We start from the raw sequence: 23,389 nt of genomic DNA on the forward strand, positions 1-23,389 counted from the left end.
TTCTTGGGCATCTCCTTCTCCCCTTACATGCATATTAACTGTCACACTTTATCCCAGCTCTTCAAAGTCTGACCCCACCACCCCTTCCCTCCTTACCTTTTAGCTGATGAATTACCCTCGAAACAAAGCTGTGATTGATCTTTACTAATAGTATTTACTTCCATTTCTTATTCTTAGCTCCCTGCATGCCTTTCTGCTCAGGAGTCAGAATGTGTTCTGGGGTCACAATTAGTCAAAGACAATTGACACTTCTTAGGACAACCTCCCTTCTTGCATCACACATCCACGTGCAGGTACAGCGCCTGAAATGTGGAGACTTCTTAATGAGGTGCCTTCTGAGAGGCAGCCAAATGGGAAGAGACAAGTGGAAGTTAACCAATAAGTCCCCTTCCCCACCACAGACAGTAAGGTTAATCCTTTGATTTTCCTAGCAAGAAAGAGTGACATTCTGCTTGAAGAAGTCATCTTTCACCAAATAATCTGTATTAATGCACAGAGTAAGATGAAGGCTATTTTTAATAAAATGTTTCATACAATAGAAACAGAACAAGGACTTGAAAGAGGGGGCGCCAGTCGTTAAGCGTTTGCCTTCAGCTCAGGGCGTGATCCCGGTGCTCTGGGATCGAGCCCCACATCAGGCTTCTCCGCTGGGAGCCTGTTTCTTCCTCTCCCACTCCCCCTGCTTGTGTTCCCTCTCTCGCTGGCTATCTCTCTCTGTCAAATAAATAAATAAAATTTAAAAAAAAAAAGGACTTGAAAGAGAAAATACATTAGCAACTTACGGGACTTCATAATCTTAGGATTCTGTACTATTACTTAACTATCATGAGAATACTAGGGTTCAATAGTGCCTGTCCACTTTGGATATGGCTGTGAAAGTTTTCAGTAAAGCACAGAGAATGACATAATATCCTTTAATAACCTGTGCTGAGTTTTGTTGCTAAATTGCAGACCCCACACAATGCCCACAGAGGTAAAATGCATTAGCATGGGGCTCATGACCGAGCTCTGAAACAAAACGACTCACGTGGATAACAAATTAAAGTGATTATAAATTATGTGAAATTTGAGGGGGGAAATGAAAGTAAAAAAAGGATGAATCAGAAGCAGTGGTCATATCTCTAATTGCAAACTGTGTTTCAAGTTAGAAGTGGCATACACAATACCGTTATTATTAGTGGATAAATGCAAGGCAGACAAATAAATAGATGGTAAAGACATTCTGGAGTATCTGAAAATGTATTCTGTCCAATTAACTTAAATGCTCTTACCACGGAAGTCAGACATAGAAAACATCACAAAATCATGACAAAACATGGCTATCAGACAAGAGAGGCTTTTTTAGGTTAAACTGAATTTCAGTTTTTAAAAAAAGAAAAAAATCTAAATGCCTATGAAAAAATAAGGTAAAAAAATCTTATCTTGTTTGTCTTCCTATACATACAGTTTAGAATTGGCTTCCAATAATCATTGACTGAATAATCAACTTTTAATTAACCCCAGGGATTATCTTGATTTTTGAGGACTTTAAATACTTAATCTATTGACAAATCAGACATTTACTATTGACAATATCTAATCTGTTTACTTATAACATTATCAACATATTAGATCTCCATCATTTATTTCTATGTATTGAAGACTTTGAAACTTCAACAACATAATGGTCTCCTATGTCTCAGACAAGGCTTCAAAAGAACAAATCTTAAAGCAAGATTTAAAAGTCTCCTTTATTCCCAGTCTAATTTATTTACAGTACAGGAGATAAGGCAGGTCATCTTTTCTTTCCTTCTGACTGGATTATTTTATATATACTCAAATATTTACTGAAGGTCTAGCACATGCAGTAGTGATATAAACAAAATTTTTAAAACGAATACCCATGACCAACAGATAATATATTCCCAACAGTCAAAACTAAATATATTTTTAAATAGTTTGTTTTACTCCTGCTGGGTAATATTTAAATATTCATTTAGCACATATTTACTAACATCTACTCTGTTTCAGAAATACACGTATGAATTTACAGTGAACTCCAAGTACATTGTATTTAATGGCAAGTACATTGTATTTAATGGCAAGCCACCATGGAAAGGCATTGTTGCTCTCAGGGAGTTCACACAGAAGGTCACATACAGTTACAGCAAAGTCTGACATGCAGAATTCAGGTATTTACCATCAATGATTGAATGTTCAGTGTCTTGCACATTGACTGGGGATTAGTGTATATTTGTTGAGAGAAAGAAAGATGTCTTCAGTGGTGAAATGGCTGAGCTGAGTTCTGAAGAAAAATAAGAGGAATTGTCTGAGCAAAAGAAGTTAGGAGAAGTGTAAAATACATGAGCTGTGCTGACACAGGGCCCAAGTCCAGGAATTTCAGAAATGGTGCAAAAGTGTTTGGTGTACACAGCAACAAGGATGAGGCTATGAAAATAGGATCGTACAAATGAATAAAAGGTAAAAGTCTTAACAGTTCTAAGTCAGGAACTCCCAAATAAATCAAGTGAAGGGGAGTCCTCTAAAATGAATAGCATGTGTCTTATAAACACAGTCCAAAAGCAACTTTGAAGAGCAGAGTAACAGAAAGTATGTACTGTACCACAAAGTTATTTCTGAGATTTGCTCCATTAATAGTGATAAATATATATTTCTGTAAAAGCACAGACATTACAATAAGAAAAATGCTGCATCTAGAATAAAATCGTTATGTCAAGTACTAAGCCAACCATTTCCAAGTCTTTCTTCTTGGACAAGTCTTTTAACCTCTTCGAGGTTCATTTTCCTCTTTTCTAAATCAGGAATAGTATCCACATTTTAGAGTAATTGTGGGACTTCAAGTAGGTTTGTAAATCTAAGTTGACCATCAAAGTTTTTGTTAAGTAGTACGTCTCAGTATATAATATATACATTTGAAATCATTAAAGTTTACAATGTAACTCTAATAGCCCTTTGATAATTCAAAAGTTTAACCTAGTTTAAAATATCAGTATATAATCTATACAATAGGTAGGGTGAAGCCAGTGATTCTGTAATAAAGAGTATGAAAACAAAATGAACAGGATTGAAAATGTACTTAATTTCAGTTGGCATTAGAAAATTATAAATGGTTTACGTAAGTAAAGAAAGAAAACTAAAAAAAAAAAAGTCAATATCATTGATCAGTACCTTGACAAAGATTATGGCATATACTTCATGTTATATTTTAATTTTCACATAATCTGTGTTCCACATTACTCTCATCGATGACATACGTTATCACTATAATATAAAGATGCAACTGCTCTGCTCAGGCAGTATATTCAATATTTATCATTGATAGATAATAATAATCAGAGATAAATTAAGCAGGGCAATAAATATAAAAATAATCAGAAAGAGTAGTACCGTACTTATTAAAAAGCTGCCTGAGAATGGAAAAGTTACAATATTAGAAAAACTGTCCACAACCCTCATTAATACTTAGAACAAAGTATATGTGTGCTTATTTTCTTAAATTAGGATGTACGGCACTCTGTAAGTCTTAGCTTTATTACATTGGTTTATTTTACAAGTGGTGCATGCATTTCTATGCTAACACCATATTTGCATCCCTGAAAAATGCTGGTGCCTGCAAAATTACGCAGTAAAAAAAATCATGGCTTATGGGAAAAGACAGGATTAGAGGTCAGAACATTCCAAACCTACAGAAATGTGTAACCAAGCACTAACAACAACCATAACAATCTTAATTAAAATACTAGCACAGTTAAATCTCTACTGATGCTTCTACCTAGCATTTGTATCTTCTTTCAAGATGCAAGGCCTGAAGGGCATTAACTTTAAAATGAAAACTATGATCCAGGGTGTAGCCTTTAAAAAAATAAAGACAAATACATCATTTTAACACAGGAGAAAGTGACTTTCCAGTTTTTTGTTGTTGTTGTTGTTGTTTTTTTTTTTTTGCCGCATTCTCAGTATTTCCAGATACATATCATACTGGAAATCAAGACGGTTCTTAAACTGATAAACAAACAAATACTAGCAGTAAAGGAAAGCACTTGAGTTGATTTTTCATATTTTTTATTAACATTTTCATAGATTGCTGAGGCTTTCTCTTTAATAGTGTGAAAGCTTGCTCTTCATCACTTCAAAATTAATGAGCTGAGGAAGTGATATATGGAGCACCACAGTTTCTGCATCATCCTCCTATTAACCAGTCCTGTATCAAAGAAACACACAAACAAAGAAACTGAATTATATCTTAAATGCAAACGATGCTCTTTGGCTATAACTTTGGGTGTCAGCCGTAGAACAATACTTAATANAACAAAGAAACTGAATTATATCTTAAATGCAAACGATGCTCTTTGGCTATAACTTTGGGTGTCAGCCGTAGAACATACTTAATAGTCCAAGGCCAACCCAACACTCTCAATCTTTTTTATTTATTTATTTATTTATTTTATTTTAATGATTTTTTATTATATTATGTTAGTCACCATACAGTATATCCCCGGATTCCAATGCAAAGTTCGATNATCCAAGGCCAAGCCAACACTCTCAATCTTTTTTATTTATTTTTTTTTTATTTTAATGATTTTTTATTATGTTAGTCACCATACAGTATATCCCCGGATTCCAATGCAAAGTTCGATGCTTCATTAGTTGCGTATAACACCCAGTGCACCATGCAATACGTGCCCTCCCGAGCCGAGATGCCCTTCAACAGATGACTGGATTAAGAAGCTGTGGTCCATATATACAATGGAATTACTCAGCTATCAGAAAGACCGAATTCTCAACATTTGCTGCAACATGGACGGCACTGGAGGAGATAATGCTAAGTGAATTAAGTCAAGAGGAGAAAGACAATTATCATATGATTTCTCCAACACTCTCAATCTTAAGACATCATCTATCAAAGCTGATTTTATCAGGATTACATGAGACAATGAGTGACAATGACCAGCACAGCTCCCTGGCATACAGTAAGCACTCAAAAATATTAGTTCCCTTGAAGACTAATAGAAAAATGTCTAATTCTATATATTTCATAGCAAACTGTTTTTAATTTTTGATTTTAGTTATTTTCATTTCTTTTTTATTTTCTTATTTCTTCATGTTTTGTTTTGTTTCCCCAGAATAAAAGAAAAAGAAAAAAAAAGCTATGCATAAGCAGAGAAAATGAATGAAAAATATATAATAAAAGCAAATTTGACCTACATGCTTCTGAAATTTTACTCAAAATTCCAGCACACATATACCAAATAATAGTAGAGCAAACAGTGATGAAAGAACGAGAGAACAAAGTTAAATAAAAGTGGAGAAAAATTCTGAAATGAAAAGATCAACAGTTGGCCTTTCCAGAGTTGCTGATGACATTTCTATCTAGATGTTCCACGGATACCTCAAACTCAATGTATCAACGTAGAAAATTACCAACAAGCAAAAGTAAAAACACCTCTCGCCTAAAATAAGTGGTCTTATTTATCTCTATCCCTATTTCTATTAAGATAACCATTCTTTCTATCAAAAAGGCTTAAAATTAAAAAAAAAAATTGAAAAAAGAAAGGCTTAAAATTTCAGGTACCACCTGCCTCCCAATTTCCCGAACTGAATGCTAAGATTCATTAATTTTTCCAGAAAAACATATGACATGACCGCTCCACTCCCTTTTTCATTTCCCTCTGGTCCAGCCCATGCATGGCCAGAAGACTTAAAAACAAACAAAACGTTAAGTATGTTCTTTTCCTGCCCAAACAATGGCTCCTGAAGATCTACACCCAACCTGACCTCAAAAGGCCTTTCTGCCTCTCAGTCCCACCAGTATTTCTACAGTCGAGTCCACCAACTCAGCTTTCCAAACTCTTAAATTGATTAATTGTATTATTTCTGTCCTCTGAACACTGGGGGCATCCTTTCTCACAACGTGTTCACCAGTTGTTAACTCCTTGTCTTATCTTCTCCATCTTCGATGATGAGTCCCCTTCACCTTCAGTGGCAAGGTGGTGTCCTGGTTAAAGGCCAAGTCTTTGCACATGTCCTCAGTTCACATCTTTTGTTTCCTGACTGCGCAACCTTATCACAGTTATTTCAACTTTCTATGCTTCATAGCCCTCAAGTGTAAAAGGGGAATAGTAATATTAATTAGAGAGCTGTTGTACATATTAAGCTACTTAGTACACATAAAATGCTTCCAATAGAGCCTGGCAGTTAGCAAACACTCAATAAATTTTAGTTCGTTCTAGGTGCCGAATTCCTAAAGGCTTAGTTAGACCCTTTAATTTTTAATTAATTATAGGTCTTTTCTCATTTTGCAACATTTTGCTGAGCGGTTTATTGATCTTTCGTATGCTTATTTGGCTTTTACATTTTTTGCCTTCTCAACTACCAACGTTGAATTCTACACACTACCCCTTCCACACACATGCAAATTTTCACACGAATACATTAAATACATCAAAAAACAGGCATTGAACTGGAAGTGAGAAAATCTAATCCTAATTCCAGATAACAACTAACTATAATTGATAAAGGCAAATCAGGTAATTCCTCTGTACCTCACCTTCTTCATCCATAAAATAGTTAATAGTCTCTTGCCGATCATTCCTTACAAGGAGGTGAACACACTCTGAACCAGTGGTCTGCAGGTTACAAGGTGCTGGCATTATACTGATTGTAAGGCCTAAACAAGTATTTGTTAACTGATTGACAAAATAGCACATAATTTAAATATTACCATTACTTTGAACTGAAGAAATGTTAATTTTTTTAAAGTGATGCAAAAGTTTGGTATTCAGGGAACTGAATGAAGAGTTCAGAGACCAGAGCTCTAGCTACTATTTCATCTTTAGTAAATCACTTGTCCTAATTGCGTGCCCACCCTCAGCCTCTCCCCCACTATTCATCAACCTGGTGTTGGCCCATAAAAGGGATTTGTGATACAATAAGAAACCCATTCCTCAAGACCCTTTACTGCCATCTGCTGGAAAATTGTGAAAATAAAGATGTATTCTATCACCACGACTATGACGGCGCCCCCTGGAGTTGTTCATCACACAACCTATACAACCAATCCTAGAAATGCTGCTGAATAAGGTGTCTAAGGCACTACAGGCATTCAATAAATGTTTGGAAAATGATGAATGAGTCACCCTTATCAATGAATTAGATTATCTCTGCCCCCTCGATATTTGTTCCTATTCACAGATAAGTTTTTGATGACTTAAAAAAAATTGAATAAATGGAATGTTTTTAAATCATGGGCAGATTTGTCTGTATTCATAATATACATCTGACATAATAATGTCTGGCATAGCAGGGTTGACGTTTTATAGGAGCCCTACACATTATCTATCACCACAGTTGCTCCTCATGGCAGTATAGCAACTATCAGATATATTTATGCTGGATTTTCAAGTAAGCACATGGTGGCTCTGAGAGTTTAAGTTCCTTCTTCAAAGTCAAGAGACTTGATGGTCTAAGTCTTCTGATTTCAAACCCAATGTTCTTTCCCCTTTCCTGCTAGTTTTAATAACAAAATGGAGCCAAGAAAATTTTGACCAACTGACCTGCAATCCTTAAAACTGTCATCAGTTGATTGTAAATACCCTTAAAATTCCCTATCATACCTCTTAACGATTTAAATTCAGACAAGTCTGTTTTATTACATCACAGCTTTCTAAAATGCCTTGTAATGGTTGATGAATTGTTAGTGGCCCAAGCGAATATATGACACCAGGAAGTACTTTGATAGCCATTTGGAATCAGCACTATTATAACTGTAACACTGTAAATAGTTAAAAGTTATTAAAATATCTTAAATAGTGCCATATCGAAACACTTTTATTTGCTGAACAATTAAAGATACCGTGGCTCTATGAAGCTCAGGAATATTACATTTAATAAAAGTATAAAAGCACTGGGTGCATCTCAAAGTGTTCTCATAGCATATAATTTGGAAAATTAAAACTATTTTATAATCTTTTAAATAGGACTATCTTCAATATAATTGGGATAGTATAAAGGGCACAGAGAATTTAGAATCTAGATTAATAAAACTTGGAAAACAATGATATCCCCTTTATCAGAATATTAAAATTATTAAATTAATTTTACGTACACCAGCACTCAGAGGACTCATTTTATTCTGAACCAAAGCAAAAACAAACGAACAAAAATATTAGCAATTCAAACTTGTGCTACCACTTATCGAGCACTTTCTTCATGCTTTCAAAAGTTCACTGCTATGAGAGTGACCCTGAAAACAGATAAATTAAAATCATTTACCAAATGTCAAAAGCCAGAGAAAGCAGCAGGACTAGTTCTGGGGCCTTCTGATTGGCAACCTTGTTTCCATTCGCTTTCCTGCCTCCCAAGGAAATAGACAAAAACAAATGACACTGTTCGCTTGGTTACCAGCCTCAATTTCTAGAGCTCATTTCTCACTCCCAATACAAACTAGCTTTATGTTTGAAAGAAAGCCATTTTATTTACTAAATTATATGAAGTTTGACTTTCTTCTTGTACTGAATGAGGTTATTTTCTTCCATTAATTGCTTCTCTAATAGGACATTACCTCTGGAAGAACATTAGCCCTCTGTGTCACTGAAAAGACTCACTGGACCCCTGGGGCCCACCACCTTCCTTTCTTGCTCTTCTCCTGGTTTCCAATTCAGCATTAGAAACTAAAGTGGCCAAATGCTCTGCTTAACTCCTTTGACATAAAGCAGGAAAGGAAATCCTCTGGGTTGTTCGTTGACAATAACGATATTAATTCACACAGCCTATCTTCTCTAAGTGCAAATGCATATGGAGTCGATTCAATAGAAACGTTGCAAAAGAGGCTGACATCAAAGAATTAGAGCAGAGTAGATTAAAAAGGATGTGAGAGAGGCTGTCTGTGTAACAGCCTACACTAAAGACAGGTTTGTGGAGACCTTCCTATAGAAGTGAAACTCACAGTCACCCACACACTAGTAGTCACCCACACCCCGCCCAAACATACACCCACGCTTTATTTTTAGAAGGTACACTTCTCTAGTGAAGGATGACTTACTAGCACTTCACCAGAGAGAGAAAACGTCAGCAGATGCCCATAAGTTCAACTAATTAACTGGGCAATTCACCTCCCTCTTCCCATGATTTTGGCTTAGGTAAGGCTCTAACTGTACGGTTGAACTGGATTGCAAAGGGAAGAAGAGCTCTGTTCTTACCTTACAGTTTCACACGAAAATCCTTCTATTTCAAACATATAAGGATCCAGTAATAGATGTTTCTTAATCATACTTGAGTAATTTTTGAAAAGAAGACAATAATTTCAGAAAGTGATAAAGCTTCAGAAAAGCAGTCCATATGTATTACAGTTTGGGAATTGGAATTTACATAGATCCAAACAACAAATACACTGTGAATCACAGACTCAGGTTATTACTTGAGATTTATGATGACAGAGACTGTGACCAAGTTTTGAACAAAAAAAAATAAATAAATAATTGCAGAAGAGTTATAGAATCTCCTTTCCATTGACAAATTCAGACTTGACAATTAAATCCCAACCTTACTTCATTAGATATTAATCTTGCAGTGGAAATGAGAGGCTTTTAAAGGAGCATTTCTGCTATAATAAAAAAGGCTCTCACTACAGTAGAACAATAATGTTGTGTTGAAAGTTAGAACTATTAGACCTTGTTAGCTAATTATGGTATTGGCATCCACTTAAGTTGCTCAGTTTTTCACTTCTGTCATTTTCTGCTGTTCAACTGCTGCAGTTCAAAACGTTTTGACTACTTAAAACGGAATACATCATCGTTGCCTTTCCCCAGTCTAACTGCACACCACTTTCCAAAGCAATAGCTTCAATCATGCTTCATAAAATCCCCTGCAAGTATATTGTTGGAAACATAAATCAGCAAGCTGGGATTTTAGTATTTCTAAGGCAAGCCCTGGGATCACTAACTGGAGGCTTTTCCATGGCCCCCTTTATAAAAGAATAAACAAAATTATGAGTTACACTAGATCCCCCCCTTTTATTTTTTTCAAAATCTGCTCCAGTGATGTGTCTGATACTTGCTTCTGAATCCTTAATTGGAGGACAAAACACTAGCATAGGAGAAGTGGACTCCAGGATCAGGACTGCTGTTTCCCAGCATCTCCGACTTCATTAGGACACACGGCACAGAAGTACTACATGTTTGGTTTCACAAAAGCTAGGTCTCTCTGATATGCATCTATGCCTCTATGAGTGCCATGCATTTTTAAATCGCAGTAGATAGAGAGATCTGTAGAACGATGCTCTCCTCCTTCCCTGTTTCATTACAGTGAATATAGGCTACCTTTCTGGCATGCTTTAGTTTTAAAGCCCCTCTTTACAATCACACTGCATTCTGAATTATGAGTTAGGGGAATCACAATTTCAGATATGTCACATACACAGACCCAATTAAATTATGTCTGTGTATAATGTTTAAACATTCCTAGATTTCTCTTTTGTCCCCCAAATTCCAACACACTTAGTGTCTCTAAATATAAATTCACAGACTCTTATCACTGAGATATATTTCTTCTCCAAACCAGTCACAATGTAATCATAAGTCTGCATAAATTTGCTTTCTATTATGCCCCCATCTTACTCCACAGTAGCTATACTCAGTTAATTGCAGTGGTATTTTAACTGCAATTTTAAGGGAATTCTTCTTAGGATTCACTAATACCTGTCTATGTTATAAATGAACAGTTAAACATAATCAGCAGCTCTGCAAAAATGAAAGCAGTGTTATCTGTAGGGCATAAGGTATATGTTGATCTTTGCTATAATACTCATTAAATTAACTGGGCTAATATCAGCTTCAGAAGGATATATCTGCAATTTTGCTATGACTGAAATTTTGCATACTCTATGTTATTAAGGATAAATGAGCAGCATCTTAACAAGACACTTTATAAACTACAGCAACATTCAGTGTTTGCATTCTTTTTTCTGAACATAAAATCTGCATCCAATCATGTTTCATCAGCCACTAACACTATATAGCTTTAGGGATGTGAGGGCAGAGAAAGGAAGGCTTCATATCCAAAATGTCAAGCCCTGCTGAAGAATGATAGAAGGACCCAGTGAGTGTGGAAGAACAGAAACAACCATTTCTGCGTTTACAATGGAGTTCTACCACCCCCTGCTGGACCAAATGAGCAACACAGAAGAGGCTAGAAAAATGCTTAGAATTGAATATAGTGGAGATATTTTAACTTGTCTTGTAATTTATGTTTTCTCAAAAAACAATTTTCATGCCATACTAATAATATAACATTCTATGCAATTATTACACTTCACAAAATTACAGCTATTTTTCTTTTTCTTTAAAGACTTCCACCAACGCATGTTTTAGCATTTTGTGTTCCCAATTAAATGTCCAAACTTGTCTGGACAGTTGAAAATGCTTCCATTTATCATAAATATTTTTTATGTGAACATGAACTATCCAAACAAAGCAAGATAAATTCAGATCTATCTCTAGACAGATAAACAGAGGTAGCTTCCACAAATTCTCTCAGGTTATTCTAGTAAGCTATTCATTTTTTTTTCCTCAAGAGATAAAAATCTCACCAGTTCTCCACAAGCTAAAACATCCCTTACAGGTGTAATTACAATCTGACGCTATAAAAATTTTCAACCTTGATGTATTAACAAGGGTGGGGGGTGCCGAAAATGAATGACTGCAACACATGCCGAGTTTTATCCATTTGCCGTCTTACACACAACATCCATGGCCCCTCTCCTTAGTTTCAATAGAAATAAACCATCATCGTTCACTTCCTAGTCAGGAATTGGGGTCTTGGGAAAGGGGGAAAAAAAGAGTCTCTAAGAATTGAATTTCTTGCACACGAGAGAGATGTCACAAACGAGTTTAAAGCTGATAGTTATCCCTGCTTCTATAAAACATCGTCGTTCCCCTTCCTTCCTCAACCTCAGATATTTAACTGTTAATACACATCAACATACTCCTCCAATTTTTGATAATGAAAATCAGAGCAAGCCAAGATCCCAGAAAAAGAAGCAGTTTGCCTCGATCTCCTGCTCACTGATGCCAATCTCCAATTCCGTATTTTCTCTTATTTAAGGGTCTCCACAGAACAGATACAATTTTTAGCGGCAGCTAAAATAAACAGTGAAAATAATAACAACAACAGTAACTATAACTTTAGTTTTTTCATTTAATTCCTCTTGTGCCTCCCTCTGCCTCTCTTGGCTGGGTGGAAGGGGGAGGGAAAGTAAATGCAATAAAGCACCACACTCCTACCTTGCCCGCTACTGACAAGCAACCCGAGCAGGTAGAAGGAGAGGAGGAGGCTCATGTTCAGGACGTGACACTGGAGGACAGTTCCAAAGTTATTAAGTCCAGCCCTGGAGAGAGAACCTTCCGCTGCCACGGCCGCCTCAGCTAGAGCCGCCGCCGCTCCCGGGGTGCCCCAGCCGCCCGCAGCCCGCGCGCTCCTCCTCGCAAAGTGACTGCAAGCTCCGCTCCTTGCCGCACTATATCCAGGCAGCAGCGGCGGCGGCGGCAGCGGCGGCGGCAGCAACAGCAGCAGCGGCCGCCGCGGGCGGCAGCAGAGCCGGGCGGGGAGGGAGGCGGAGGCGAGGGCGGGGGCGCGGGGAGGGGAGGCGCGGGAGGTGTATCCCTCCGCGCCGCACGGAGGCCGCTTCTTCCAAGACGCGCGGCCCCAGGATTCGTCCGCAGTCGAGCTCGGAGAAGCGAGTTCGGTTCCCGGTGCCTCCAGCTAGAGTGGCCGCCGCGAACGGGCTGGCACGAGCACGTCTGCGACAGGCGACCGCACGCTCAGCCTGACGGCGACCCTCACGTTGGCGGACGCCCCTGGGCCGAGGAGGGAGGGCAGCCTGGAGTTCCTGCACCGGCGCCGGCCAGTTCGCGGAAGTGGGCAGCGGGAGCAGAAGCTGATGCTGCAGGCGGCCACCGGGCCCCGGGCTCTAAACACTCCCGGATTTAGCGGGAGCGGGGAATCTGGGGACGGGCGGTGTATTCTGCCGCTCTTATTCCTCCAAGGGCGTGGGAGGGGATTCTGTCTCTCCCAGGCCTTCCCTCTCGCTGAACCCTTCAGCAGGCTGCCCCCTTCCCACGCTTTCCACTCTGCCGCGGTAGAGGGGAAGCAGTTGTCCTCTAGTGTCTACACTGCCTGTCTCCTCTCGCTGTAGAGGGTAGGCGAAAGAGATAAATGGTGTTTCTCATCCACGTCGACCCACTGCCTTTAAGAGCAGGTACTTAACGGAGAGAGATTGGGGAGGAGGCGAGATTTTGGAGGGGCTGCGTTAAACTCGGGTGTCAGCGTTAGCCGCGTCCTTGGACAAGTCCAAAGTCTCTCCTGGCCACCCTCAGCGGGCTCTGCCCGCGGTCCCCAGCGCACAGCACGGGCCAGGTCCCCGCGAGGAGCGCGGCGAGGGAGGTCCTGGAAATGTACAAAGATGAGTTGCGCGGGGATTTTTTCCCCAGCCCGCCCACCACCCTTACACACACCTGCGTGTGAGCGCGTGTGAATTGGAGTGGTGGAGCCGTGGCAAGCGCCCATAACTAACTCTGTTCCTCTGAAGGTTGGAGCATATCATTATTTCTCCTGGAAGGCTAAGAAAGGTTTGTCAGTGTGATGCCAAGCCCGCGGCAAGAGCGAGCAAGAGGCCGACTCCCTGGCCCCAGTGCCCTGGTGGGTCGGCCCAGGTCTGAGCTCCCGGCTGGAACTGACAATGGATCCTTTCATCACATTCGTTTTGGTTCCTAAGGGTACTCAACCACCTCACCTCGCACCCAGCGAGACCATTGGCCATTTCCTTATCAGTGAGGACGCAGAAGTAGGAAGTAGGAGGGGATAGAAATATTGTAGAGCTCAGAATCCAAACCCCCTAACCCCTCCGGCCCCAAACCGGGATTTGCTGCTGAAATGCGGGTTTTCTTGCTTCAGGGAGGCCAACGGGGTAGAGTAAAAACAAGCTAACTCGGATAGGGGAGGTATTGTCTGTGATTTGTGTTCCCCAGGCAGAATGCAATTTTCTTACACAGAAGATTCACTTACTTGGCATCTGGGATGGATTTTTGAGATGAGTGGAGGCAAAGGCAGCTGCCAATGTGTATAACGGTTGAAGTCTAACCAATAGCTCTCTCAGCACCTCTCAGTTTGAGAACATCTTCTTTTGCTTGATTTTATACTAGTATATTTAGGACAATATATTTAGGAGTTCTTTTGTCAAAGCCCCCGCCTCACACCATTTCCTCATTCTGGGAGGCACCAACTGTACTTAAGTAAGGTCACAGTCAACTCTTTGCAGGAAAGGGTGGAAACAGCACAATTACAGGTGTGGAAATGACTCCTTTATTTTCACCAGTTCTTGATTTCTCTAGGGAATCAAGAAATACTACACACACCAACACACACACACGCACAGGGTCTCAGAAGAAATTTGAAAGCATACTACCTGTGCCAAATAGACTCTTCACCATAAAACCTGAAATTTTTCAGTGTGATACCAGGAGTGGTCAAGTGCCTAGGACATACAAATACACACACACACACACACACACACACACACACACACCTGGTAATCTTGACAATTGGATTCCCCTCGTTATTGTTGGAAGTCAAAATTCTTTTATTTGAGACAAAGGGTTGAACTATGCTGGGGGAGAATTTGCTTGGTGCCCTTTAAGGTAATTTAGTTACTAAATCTTCTTAGAATATGTTGGAGGGAAGAGAGAAGGTAGCAATGATCCATCAGACATTAATGAAATTACTGAGTAGAGGTTTACATTATAAGACCATGTACAAAGTATCTGTTAGAGAGAGAAGGGAAGAGAAAGGGAAAGTAAGTGTGTGTGTGTGTACACCTGTGTGTATGGAAATAAAGAACAAATACACTGGTACTCAGGAATATACAAAGGTGATATAGGTTTGATCCTACCCTCAATTTGCTAATAGTGTTATTGAATAGATCAAGAATAAACACAAGATTCGATCATATAAATCAGGTTGTGAAAGTGTTGTAAGAGAAAACAAACTTATTGGGGCACAAGAGGAGGAGGTCATTTCTGAATAGAGGTTTGAGAAAGACTTCAGGAAGCTTTGAAGAAAGAGGAGGAATTAAATGGATAGAGACATGGGTAGGACAGAGAGGAGCTTACGCAGAGCCTGTGGGTGTGAAAGCACACAGCTTGTGTGGAGAGCAGAGAGAAGTCTAATTTGAAAAAGTGCGGTGTAAAATATAAAGACTGGACGGAGTTGGAAAAGGGGTCTAGGACCATGTTATGCCAAAAAATCTTAATAGTAATTACAACCTCTCAGAAAAGAAGTCCAGACATGCAAGGTCAAGAAGAGCCAGAATGGCTGTCGCTCCATCCCTGAGGCATAAGTTGTGAGTTGTGAACCCATGGGAAGATTATCAACACAGGCTCTCAGGGGTTTTATGCGTAGTTAGCCTGAATTTATGTTGCCCTGAGGTCTCAATAGCAGGGTGACATACACTCAAAGAAAGCCTTCCGCATTTGCTCAGACTCCTTCTTAGCCAAAGGTAGAAATGCCTCTCCAGGACCATCAGAAGCACATCCATTCCCCATTGCAGTGACAAAATGATGTACAACTTGACATTTGCCTTGGTCAGTTCTGCTCCACAACAGATTGCCAGCATGAGGACAACTTGCAGAAAAATTTCCTTTGTCCACTGTCCTCCTCTCCACTCCAAACGCATGCTTCCAATGTGCAGACATTGAGTGCTATTACCAAATGTACCAAATCTCTGAGCGTGACTAAGCCATGTGTAGTGGGCAGGATAAAAAAGGTATAGAAATGCATTCTCCCTCCTTTATGTGACTCATAATTACATTGAAGACAAATTTTCATAGTGTCCATGTACCTGAGGAAGTGTTTCAGAGGTTTAGTTGGGGCTTTCGTTATTCCATTTATAAAATAAGAGAAAGTTGTACAGAACTCAGGAAGTTACAAAGAGCTGAGTAGTAGGAAATATCAACAGGACTGGATGCATGGTTAAATGAAAGCAGATAAATTTGTTTTAAAATAATCAATAAAAAAAGGGGCACCTGGGTGGCACAGTGGTTAAGCGTCTGCCTTCGGCTCAGGGCGTGATCCTGGAGTTCTGGGATTGAGCCCCACATCAGGCTCCTCCNGGGGCACCTGGGTGGCACAGTGGTTAAGCGTCTGCCTTCGGCTCAGGGCGTGATTCCAGGGTTCTGGGATCGAGCCCCACATCAGGCTGCTCTGCTATGAGCCTGCTTCTTCCTCTCCCACTCCCCCTGCTTGTGTTCCCTCTATCGCTGGCTGTCTCTATCTCTGTCGAATAAATAAATAAAAATAAAATTTTTAAAAAAATAAAATAAAATAATCAATAAAATGAACATGAAGGAATAGCAGAGAGATAGAAAATGATAAGGNATAAAATTTTTAAAAAAATAAAATAAAATAATCAATAAAATGAACATGAAGGAATAGCAGAGAGATAGAAAATGATAAGGCGAATTATGTGTGGAAATTATCCTCTCAGAGAGATTCTACCTCTTCCTTCTGCCATCGGTTCTTGCAAAAGGCATGCAGGTGTACAATCCACACATAGACCCCAGGCATGAATGGTGTGTTGTGGACAGGATCTAAACATTATTTCTGTTTGTGTATTTCCAATGTTATTTTTGTTTAGTCTCTGTTAACAGAACTCACGTGTGTTAAGATCGTACTATGAGGAAATGGGACATTCTGTGTGTTCATTTATATTTTTGAAATGTTATAAACCATTATACCTATTCATTTACTTGTCTAGAAAATTGCCCGTTTTGACTTTTTTTTTTATTACCACAAAGGAAAAAAATTCACGGTATATATATATATAGGCAGATAGCCTGAAACCTCTATAAATAGATTATCCTGCTACTGCTTTTCCTTCTCCATTAACGCCACTTTTTCTAACGGTCATGCCTTTGAAAATAATTTCAACTTTCTTGATGCAACAGCACTTTAGATGTTTTACCAGGCTTTTTGTGAGCGTCTGACAGTAACTACAGTAGCAGTAGAATTTAGATTTGTAACACATTCCTTAGCAAATGTTTTACTTTCTTATCCATTCTATTTAAAATTAAGAAACAGAAGGGAGAGATTTATGATACTTGAGGCACCCTAATTGTCACAGATTCTTACTTTTTAATTTCTTTCAAGATACATGGGGTCATTTTCCTTCATGGCTACTTCATGTTCCCTCTGGGCAAATAACTGCTCACTTCGCTCTGAAATTATGCAATAATTGCCTATAATTTGCCACTTGCCAGAATAATATTTTCTTAACTCTAAGGGGTATTATATTTTTCTTTGCCAGGACATTCCTGGCAAATATAATGAGGGACAGAGCAGATAATGTAACAAACCGATAACACCTTGACAAAACCGTGATTGACACAACTTCAAGAATATAGTTGGGACAAAGTGAGGCAGGAAAAAGGAATCAAGCGTTGGCTAGCAATGAACCTATGTGATATGACAAGGATCATAATGGGAAGCGCTGGTTGCCCAAATATTGATGAGAGCACTCAGAAATCGTATTTTTTGTCCATAGGTAGTATTGACCCAGGTGATGTCTGCGCAAATCCTATCATATGGAGGGCAGTTATTACATCCTGGATAACAGCAAATCCTTCATATCTGGCGAGTGATCCTATACAGGTATAGGTTTGAGAGTGTTTCCTCAAACATTAACCAAATCCATTTTGGCAGGACAAATACAATAGAAGGTTAAATTCGAAAATCTCTTATTGCATAGGATTATTTGGTTGTTTACTTAATAAAATTATGTTTCTGTTAATTTTCAAGTTAGATAAGCAATTCTACTAGTAATAGGCAAGCAACTGGTAGCAAGGGGATTCGCGCTTATATATCCACAAACCATTAATAATGTCCCTAATAATTAACCAACGCACATTATTTGAATATACACGTTCTTTTAATGTGAATTATTTAGGTTAAAAACACTTGTATTTCACATTTACATGAGATGATCCTCATTCATTAAAAAATAATGATACATTTTCCCTACAGCCACTTTTACTCATTAGTCCTCATATTTAAATGAATATGTACTTAATACCTGTTACTGGATTTGAGAACCTTCCTAAAACTGAGGGACTCCACACCTATGGAAGAAATTGACCTGATAATATATAAATAAGATAGAGAAATGAAACAATATATCTATACATGTCTTATTGCAAATAAGTATTTACTATTCCCAAATTCCTGCATTCTAATAATTAAAAAAATAGAAATGTCTATACCGTATCAACCAGACAGACATTACCTTTGAACACTTTGGCCCAATTTGTTCACTATTTCATACATATATTTTTTTTTTCTGAACATGGTTTGAGATAATACTATTTGGCATATTTCACCTTGTTTCATGTTGGAATAGTATTTTACATTGTCATTAATTTTTGCAAATATAAATTTAATAACTTCATTTGATTTCATGAACTACACCCTAATACATTTAACAGTTCTCCTACACAAAGACATTTAGCATTTTTCTGTAATTTTTATTCTTATGAAAAACCCTGCGATGAGAATATCTTTGTCCACGGAGCTCTAAACATGGTAGAGACTATATCTGTAGGCTGCTAGAAGTTGTATAACTTGGTTTAAAAATATGACCATTTGTAGGTACTGGATTTATATTGCAGACGTTGTTATCTTAAATGTATAATTTATCCTCTGATCAAGAAAAACTAAAAACACTTCACTCACGTTATCATAAATGTTTATTTTATTTACATTTTATATTTTGTGTGTGAATTTCCTGAGAGTTTCTGTTCTGTGGTTTCTTCCTCTAATCATCTTTAACTCAAAATCAGACTCTAGAAAAATTGTCAAATTTAAGGTGAACTGAAGGACTTCTCCTTAATATCCTATGTCCTTTTAATGCTATTTTTCTCCTCCAGGATCCACAGATTCTCATTTTCTTTATTAGACTAAGATGTTGAAAAAACTCTGTAATTGTCATTGACCAAATAGTTTTAATTTCTCTAGTTCACCATGAAGCTTTCCCTTCTATTTCCACTCTATATCTGCAGGATAAACAGTCTTAAGTATCCCAATGCATTTGCTACCAGGGATACTTGTGCATGCCTGAGAAGGCTTCTTGCAGGCATCTTGCACGCATAAAACCTGGTGATTGTTTGTAATCCCAACACCATCTTGCACTATTCCCTCCGTGGAGGTTACTTTTTGCCAGTTTATCAATGGCTACCCAAGGGTGTCCCCTTCTTTTTCTATCATTTCACTTGAAGCCTAAAACATAGCCACCTGCCTTAATTGCTCAGAGCTCTATCAGAGATGTTCAGTAAAGTATATTGAAAGTTTGAGAGTAATAGAGACACAATAAAACATACAAAGAAAACCCAACCTTGAGTAATGGATACCACAGTACAGCCACCTTGGAAGACAATTTGGCAGTTTCTTGCAAAGCTTAACATAGTCTCACCATATGATCCAACAATTGTGTTCCTTGGTATTTATCCAGAACAGTTGAAAATTTATGTTCACACAAAGACCTGCACACATGTATATATAAAGCTATAAAGCAGCTTTATTCATAATTACCAAAACTAGAAGCAACCGAGATGTCCTTCAGTAGGTGAATGGATAAATAAATTGTAGTACATCCAGAGAATGGAATATTATTTGGCACTGACAAGAAATGAACTATCAAGCCATGAAAAGTCATAGAGCAACTTTAAATGCATAATATTAAGTGAAAGAAACCAATCTAAGAAGACTACATACTGTAGGATTTCGATGATAGAACTTTCTAGAAAAGGCAAAATCATGGAGATGATAAAGATCAGCAATTAAGGGAAAGATGAAAAGATGGAGCGCAAAGGACTTTTAAGGTAATGAAAATACTCTGTGTGATAGTATAATGATAATTATATGTTATTATACATTTGTCCAAAACCATAGAATGTACAACACCAAGAGTGACCCTCAGGTAAACTATGGACTTTGGGTGATTATGATGTGTCAGTGTACCTTCATCTTTGGTAAGAAATGTACCATTCTCATGATTAATGTTTATAACAGGGGAGGCTCTGCATGTATGGGGGCAGGGAGTAAATGGGAAATCACTTTACTCCCCTCTCAATCTTGTCAACTTAAACTTTTCTGAAAAAAGGTAAATCTTAAAAAAATAGATACCCGTTCTAGAGACTATGCGCCCCTCTGTCTCTCCACATTGAGTCCCCTTCATGGATTCNAACTTTTCTGAAAAAAGGTAAATCTTAAAAAAAAATAGATACCCGTTCTAGAGACTATGCGCCCCTCTGTCTCTCCACATTGAGTCCCCTTCATGGATTCTCTTTCTTAGTGCCGTGAATTGTATTAGGCACCAATTATCTTCCCACAAAGAATTTCTCTAACCCAGTCCTTCACAGCTGAGGACTATTTAGTTCTCTAGGAAGCATTTAACAATGTCTGGAGCCCTTTTGATTACCATGATTGGGAGGATGATGCTATTGGCATCCAGTAACATCCTACAATGCACAGAACTGCCCTCCACAATGAATAATTATCCAAATTGTCAGGGTGAGAAATCCTGCTCTAAACTGTCTTTCTCAGGATGCCTGGGTGGCTCAGCTGGTTAAGTGTCTGCCTCCGGCTCAGGTCATGATCTCAGGGTCCTGGGATCGAGCCCTGCATCGGGCTTCCTGCTCATCAGGGAGTCTGCTTCTCCTCTCCCTTGTCCCCTCCCCCCTGCTCATGCACTCCCTCTCTCTCTCTCTCAAATAAAAAAATAAAAAATGAAATTGAAAATAAATAAAATAAACTGTCTTTCTCAGGATGTGTCTCGGAACAACTGCCTTGTGTCCCCAGAAGAAGAGCAGTTTGTTTGCTTCTTTAAAACCAAAGCCTGCGCCATTTTCTCCTCAGAAATATTTTTAATACTTCTGAGGGCAATCCTCATCTTCCAGAGCAAAATTTGACCCTACATATAGTGTCATCTTTTGTGGCAATAATTATAATGGAAAATTAATTTTCCAAAGTTTTTTCCCTCAATTTAACAGATATTATATGCTGTACCCCAAAGGGAAAATGCGTTCAACAGAGCAACCCCAAGGGGGCTCCATATTCTTTACATGAAATGTCTTTATTTATGTATAACTCTATGAGCATAACAACCTATAAGAAGCCCAGTCTGGCAAGTCCTTCTGACTTGACACATTGCCCCTTAATCTCCTTATAAACTAATGTTTTGAAATGGCATGATTTGGAGACAGAGATAGGGAAAGCAACTTTAAAGAACCANTCCCTCAATTTAACAGATATTATATGCTGTACCCCAAAGGGAAAAATGCGTTCAACAGAGCAACCCCAAGGGGGCTCCATATTCTTTACATGAAATGTCTTTATTTATGTATAACTCTATGAGCATAACAACCTATAAGAAGCCCAGTCTGGCAAGTCCTTCTGACTTGACACATTGCCCCTTAATCTCCTTATAAACTAATGTTTTGAAATGGCATGATTTGGAGACAGAGATAGGGAAAGCAACTTTAAAGAACCAACTGTTGTTATAAAGCCAACACAGTCCATCTGCATTAAAACAAAAAGACAGGGGCGCCTGAGTGGTACAGTCTTGGTTTTGGCTCAGGTCTTGATCTCAGGGTTGTGGGATCGAGCTCCGCCTCAGGCTCCGCACTCAGCGAGGAGCCTGCCTGAGACCCTCTCTTCCTCTTCCTCTGCCCCTCTCCCCCACTCTCCCTTTCTCTCTCTCTCTCTCTCTCATTCTTGCTCTAAACTAAATAAATAAATCATTTTAAAAAGCAAAAAGACAAACATTATATTTCTGAAAGCATCTAGTTTGCTAATTATGCCCTCAATTGATTTTTTAAAAATATCTCTAACGTTTCAGGTGGAAAGAGCTATGCAGAGGTGACTTCATTAGGTCAGAGATAGCCCAGAAAAACAGGTGTATATGTGCCTTATATCTCCATATTGAAATGTATTCATCAATGGGATTCCTCCAAGAATGAAAACATGTCTGACTCATGCTCAAAAATGCAGAAATTGCTAACAGCCTGCCGACATGGCTACTTTCAGAACATTATGAATCAGACCCCACTTAACAAGCTGTTATATGTCCAGAGTAAGATAATTTTATCAGTTTATTTTACTTCGACTGCTAAGCTGTTGAGAAATAGTTCATAGATAAGAAAACACATCAAGAAAAAGTAAAAACTTGGTTTGGTTTCCAGAAGGATCCATCAGAGACATCTCTGTAGATAAAAAGCATGAAGAAATAGTTTATTTTGTTTACTGCTAGACTTCCAGTGCATAGAACCCAGAGAATGACAAGGATTCAATAAACATATGTTGAATGAATGTGTCAAAGTAAAAACAAGGGAGGAGTAAGGAAAACTAAGGAGAAGGACAATGCAGATAAGAGCTGCTTATATATTTGTTGCCTTTTGATTGCAACCCACATTCAAGATCAAAGCAGAATTCAAAGTTTCTTTAATTATCTTTTGGAGGAATTTTTTTTCTACAAAGAGTTGTTATTTAAAGAGTATTTTACCATTAAGTGATATGAGCCCCACTTCAATATACTTAATACTCTGCCATATACTAAATAGAACTGAGAATATTGTCATGCATACTGTCTTACAGACACCCAAGAAACATCAGGGATGTAGGTGTCTCGCGGTCATTAAAAATGAACCCAAGTAAACCAGAATGGGGACATGCCTGGGGGCTTCTGATCTGTCTATAGAATTGCTGCAGATTCGCCTACAACCTCAGTGCCTTTCTTAGCTTCTCTGCTCTGCCTTTATGGCTACCCATCTTCTTTTAGCATGTCAACTGTGCAGGCCCATTTTATACTGGTCTTTCTCAGGTTTGATATTGATTCCATCCCTTCCTTACCACTTCGAATCAGGTCTTTTCTGAGATTTCACAATGATCTCATGCCTCCTACCATGGAAACTGTCCCTTTCCTGGATTCACCCACCACTTTAGGGTTCAACCCCTCCCCTACCCTCATAACTGTTTCCATAATAGCACTAGTGAATAGCTATCAAGACCAGCTCCCAGAAAAGCGAACATAGCAGTTCTCCTATTAAGTTATAGCGCTTGTCCTGAAGCAAGCAGAAACAGAGCAGTTGTATTTAAGAATCTTGTGATATTGAGAAACTGGTGCTACTAAGGGCTACAGATGGGAAAATGCTGTAGGGAGGAAGCAGGAAAATGGCAACTTCCATGAAGCCTGGTACTTGAATACACTTTTTACTGCTGCCCTTATTAAAAAAATAATTATACCTAATGCACCTTGAAATTAGCAAATGGCAATATTAAAGAGTGGTCATAA

At 38.6% G+C, this 23,389-nt stretch overlaps 1 protein-coding gene across 2 annotated transcripts in view; it reads right to left on the reverse strand.

The window, feature by feature from the left end:
* The window catches only part of NCAM2 (neural cell adhesion molecule 2), a 523,501-nt gene extending 510,966 nt beyond the window's left edge, over positions 1 to 12,535 (reverse strand). For both annotated transcript variants that reach the window (XM_034656641.1, XM_034656649.1), the window contains exon 1: positions 12,279 to 12,535. In XM_034656641.1, coding sequence (XP_034512532.1) covers positions 12,279 to 12,333 — 55 coding nt within the window. In that variant the 5' untranslated portion in view covers positions 12,334 to 12,535. The remainder of the gene's footprint in view (positions 1 to 12,278) is intronic.
* Positions 12,536 to 23,389: the final 10,854 nt, after the last annotated feature.

The sequence above is a fragment of the Ailuropoda melanoleuca genome, chromosome 1 (assembly GCF_002007445.2).
Source record: "Ailuropoda melanoleuca isolate Jingjing chromosome 1, ASM200744v2, whole genome shotgun sequence".
Classification (NCBI taxonomy): Eukaryota; Metazoa; Chordata; class Mammalia; order Carnivora; family Ursidae; genus Ailuropoda; species Ailuropoda melanoleuca.